This window comes from Nicotiana sylvestris, chromosome 1, assembly GCF_000393655.2.
Source record: "Nicotiana sylvestris chromosome 1, ASM39365v2, whole genome shotgun sequence".
NCBI classification, from domain to species: Eukaryota; Viridiplantae; Streptophyta; class Magnoliopsida; order Solanales; family Solanaceae; genus Nicotiana; species Nicotiana sylvestris.
In genome coordinates, this window is record NC_091057.1 from 156,839,070 (window position 1) to 156,844,162 (window position 5,093).

General features: G+C 39.7%; 1 protein-coding gene across 1 annotated transcript; it reads left to right on the forward strand.

Annotated features, from left to right (window-relative positions):
* Positions 1 to 546: 546 nt before the first annotated feature.
* Positions 547 to 2,106, forward strand: LOC104226085 (uncharacterized). The gene is made up of 3 exons (XM_070155456.1): positions 547 to 832; positions 1,016 to 1,784; positions 1,854 to 2,106. The coding sequence occupies exons 1-3, from the start codon at positions 547 to 549 to the stop codon at positions 2,104 to 2,106; spliced, it is 1,308 nt and encodes a 435-aa protein (XP_070011557.1).
* Positions 2,107 to 5,093: the final 2,987 nt, after the last annotated feature.

The following is a 5,093-nucleotide window of genomic DNA, read 5'->3' on the forward strand; positions in this document are numbered from 1 at the left end:
ATGTTCTAGTGAGAGAGTCGTGGAGCTCGCAGCATACAAACTAGAGGATACGGCCAACACATGCTATGAAACGGTATTGCTAGGAAGGCCAGCAGGAGCACCACCGCTGACATGGGACGAGTTCACTAAGTTGTTCAAGAATCATTTTCTTCCAGACAGTCTGATGCAACAATATGCTAGAGACTTTGAGAGATTGGTTCAGACTCCAGATATAGATGTGTCAACATATAACACTAAGTTCTGTAAGCTGGCTATATATGCTCCTCACTTAGTGCCTAACGAAAAAGCTCGAGTTCAGAGGTTTGTTGATGGATTGGTTGGTCGTCTATACACTGCAGTAGCCCCACGGATGAAGACTTTATCCTACTATGATGTAGTCGACCTTGCTAGAAAGATTGAAAACAAGGGACATGAGGAGCGTGCAGCTAGTGATTTACGTAAGAAGGCCAAGATATGAGGGGCTTTTAGTGGTGGTTTTAGTGAAATAGAAGAGCAGGAAATCAGGGACAACAACAACAACAACAGGGTTCTCAGACAGGGACACACATGTCTTCACAATCCACATACAGACCACATTACAGACAAGGTAATAGAGGACCATCATCTTCTGGACATCGTAATTCTGGGCAGATATATGCCACTACTCCAGTCTGCCAGACTTGTGGTAGATCACATTTGGGCCAATGTCGTGTTCTAACTGGAGAGTGCTTTCGGTGTGGCCAGTTGGGACATCACTTGAGGGATTGCCCTCAGCCTCCGAGAAATTTCAACCAGGCTTCTATTCAGTCAGCTGCACCGACTCAGACTACTCGTAATACTTCAGGTGCTACAGGTACAAGAAATAGATGTCGAGGTGCTGGAGACCGTGCTACTATGAATCAAGGATAAGGCAATGCTGGTAGAGGTCAGGCGAGAGTTTTTGCATTTACTAGACAGGATGCTCAGGCCTCGAATGCAGTGGTTACAGGTATTCTTTCTGTCTGTTCATTTGATGCACTTGCGTTGATTGATCCAGGCTGTACTCACTCCTTTGTGTCCTCATACTTTGCTTTGAGATTTAGTAGACAACCCGAGCTATTGAATGATCCTTTTCTAGTTGCTACTCATGTTGGAGAGTCTTTGTTAGTTGAATGCGTGTATCGTGCTTGTCAAATTCGGGTTGAGGGTAGAGATACTCTAGCTGACCTTATTGTACTTGATATGATTGAATTTGATGTACTGATGGGAATGGATTGGTTATCTTCTTGCTATGCTATAGTCGATTGTCATGCAAAGATAGTTAAGTTTGATATACCAAATAAACCCAGTTTTATTCTAAGAGGGAGTCAGGTTCTAGAGACTTACAAAATTATATCTTTTATGAAGGCTCAACGGCTTCTGAAGAAAGGTTGCTTAGGTCTCTTAGCTATTGTAAATGATACAAGAAAGGAAATAGTTAGTATAGAGAATGTACCAGTAATGAGAGAATTTTCTGATGTATTTCCTGAGGATTTACCAGGATTGCCTCCAATACGAGAAATAGACTTTGGTATTGATTTGCTACCTAACACACAACCCATATCGATACCCCCATATCGAATGGCACCAGCAGAGTTGAGGGAGCTAAAGCAACAGTTACAAGATTTGTTAGATAAGGGTTTTATTAGACCTAGTGCATCACCATGGGGTGCACCAGTACTATTCATAAAGAAGATAGACGGATCCTTGGGACTGTGCATTGACTACAGGCAGTTGAACAAGATAACAATACGCAATAAATATCCTTTGCCTCGTATAGATGACATGTTTGATCAGTTACAAGGAGCTGCCCACTTTTCAAAGATTGACCTTCATTCTGGTTATCATCAACTTAGAATCAAAGATGAAGATATTTCTAAGACTGCTTTCATAACTCGATACGGACACTATGAGTTCCTTGTGATGCCTTTAGGACTGACAAATGCTCCAGCTGCATTCATGGATTTAATGAATAGGGTGTTCAAGCCGTTTCTAGATAGATTTGTAATAGTATTTATTGATGATATCCTAATATATTCTCATAGCCAAGAAGAACACGAGAATCATCTCAGGGCTGTGTTGCAGACATTGCAAGAACATCGGCTTTAGGCTAAGTTCTTGAAGTGTGAATTCTGGCTACACTCAGTATCATTTCTGGGACATGTTGTATCCAAAGATGAAATTATGGTAGATCCTAAGAAGATCGAAGCTGTACAGAAATGGCCCAGACCTACTTCTCCTACAGAGATTCGCAGCTTTTTAGGCTTAGCAGGCTATTACAGGCGTTTTGTGCAGGATTTCTCCAGAATAGCAGCGCCACTGACCAAGCTAACATAGAAAAATGCAAAGTTTCAGTGGATAGAGGAATGTGAGCAAAGCTTTCAGAAACTCAAAACGTGTCTGATAATTGCACTAATATTAGCCTTACCATCAGGTTCTGGAGGATTTACAGTATTCTGTGATGCCTCGAGGGTGGGATTAGGATGTGTTCTCATGTAAAATGGAAGTGTTATAGCTTATGCTTTGAGACAATTGAAAAAGCACGAGAAAAACTATCCTACACATAATTTGGAGATGGCTGCAGTGGTATTTGCTCTAAAATTTGGAGGTATTATCTATACGGCGAAACTTGTGAGATTTATACCGACCATAAAAGTCTGAAGTATATCTTTCAGCAGAGAGATCTGAATCTTCGGCAGTGTCGATGGATGGAACTACTCAAAGACTATGATTGTTCTATTTTATATCATCTTGGAAAAGCCAATGTGGCTGATGCATTGAGCAGAAAATCCATGGGGAGTTTGGCACATATAGCCCCTACAAAGAGACTTTTGTCCAAAGATACTCAGAGACTAGAAGATACAGGTATCAGATTTAGTGTCGGAAATTCAGAGGCATTGTTGGCTTGTGCTCAGGCTAAGTCTTCATTATTTGAGAGTATTAAGGCCACCCAATATGAGGATGAACGATTATGCAAATACAGGGATGAGGCCTTAGCTGGTAAAAGCAAGGATATGATTGTTGGAAGTGATGATGTTCTTCGAATGGGTGACCGGCTATGTGTAGCAGACGTAGATGAGTTGAGACATGTTATTCTTAAAGAAGCTCACAATACTAAATACACTATACATCCTGGATCCATAAAAATGTACCATGACTTGAAGAAATTTTATTGGTGGGAAGGTATGAAGAAAGATGTTGCTAACTTTATTTCTATTTGTTTGACTTATTAGCAGGTCAAGGCAGAGCATCAGCGACCCGCAGGACTACTACAACAAATTGAGATTCCAGAGTGAAAATGAGAAAAAATTACTATGGATTTTGTCATAGGGCTACCACGAACCCATAGAGGTTATGACTCGGTATGGGTGATTGTAGACCGACTGACGAAATCAGCACACTTTTTGCCGGTGAAGATTACATATGGTGGAGTCAGGTATGCATAGATATTTATAAACGAAATTGTCCGACTTCATGGAGTTCCAGTATCCATCATCTCTGATAGAGGATCACAGTTCACTTCACGCTTTTGGAAATCTTTTCAAGAAGCATTAGGTACACGAGTAGATCTTAGTACTGCATTTCATCCACAGACAGACGAGCAGTCTGAACATACTATTCAGATCTTGGAGGATATGTTGAGAGCTTGCATTCTTGAGTTTGGAGGTAGTTGGGACACTTATCTAACGTTAGCTGAATTTGCTTACAACAATAGCTTCCAGTCCTATATTCAAATGGCACCGTACGAAGCATTGTATGGTAGAAGATGTTGTTTTTCTATCAGATGGTTTGAAGATGGTGAGACTAACTTATTGGGACTCGACTTAGTACAAGAAGCAATGGACAAAGTCCAGTTGATCAGACAGAGATTGCTTACAGCTCAAAGCAGACAAAAGTCTTATGCTGATAAGAGAAGAAGAGATTTAGTGTTCACAATTGGAGACAAAGTGCTCCTACGAGTCTGTCCTATGAAAGGTGTGATGCGGTTTGGGAAAAGAGGCAAGCTGAGCCCCAGGTTTATAGGACCGTATGAGATACTAGATCGAGTGGGAGCTGTGGCTTATCGTTTGGCACTTCCTCCCGAGTTTTCCTTTATTCATCCAGTGTTTCATGTCTCAATGCTAAGAAAATGTATATCAGACTCATCTCAGGTGCTTGAAGCACCAACTATACCGCTTGATGAGAAATTGTCTTACGAGGAGGAGCAGTCGGTAATTGTTGATAGACAAGTAAGAAAGCTACGGTCAAAAGAAATTGTGTTCGTTAAAGTTTTATGGAGAAATCATACCGTTGAAGAAGCTACTTGGGAGGTAGAAAAAGATACGAAAGCGAAGTATCCCCATTTGTTTCAGTTTATAGGTACGTACTTGAGTTAAATTCGGAGACCGAATTTCATAAGGTGGGGAGGACGTGATACCCTATATTTAATAAGGGTGTATTGGTCATTAGCAAAATCATAATAATAATAATAATAACAAAAAAGGGAGCAAATTAATAAAACAAAATAACAAAAAAAATAAGAAAAAAGCAAAAAGGGCCAAAAGGCCCATTACATAAGCTGCCAACAAAAAATTGAAAAGGGTTAACAACACCCTTATAAGGAATAACGAAGCTAAAAGCTTCAAAATGGCCAAAAAAAGAAGGGAAACGAGCAGAAAAAGAAAAAAGGGGAAAAGAGAACAAGAAGAAGAAGAAAGCTTTGGGCAAAGGAAGAATTTAGAGTTGAAATTGAAAGTATTAAAGCTCTCCTCCGACTCAAGAGATTGATTGGAGGAATTTGTACGAGTTGCTTGACGTGAAGTAATTGGTATTTCGGCACGAGTACTGTGAGTAGTAACCTTACCTCAATTTGTATTTCTACAACTAACATGATTTACATATGATTTTAATATGAGCATGATACCGACTGATTTGAATCTGCATGTGGGACAAGTCCTTTACTCGATATGATACTATTATATTTATTTTAGACAATTACAGTTATTCTGAATATTCTCATTGTTACTGAATACGTTTTTCTATTACTTGAGATGAGATTTACCGTTACTGAAATAAAATTACATGATTTGATAAAAATCGAAATGCTCTATATTGTT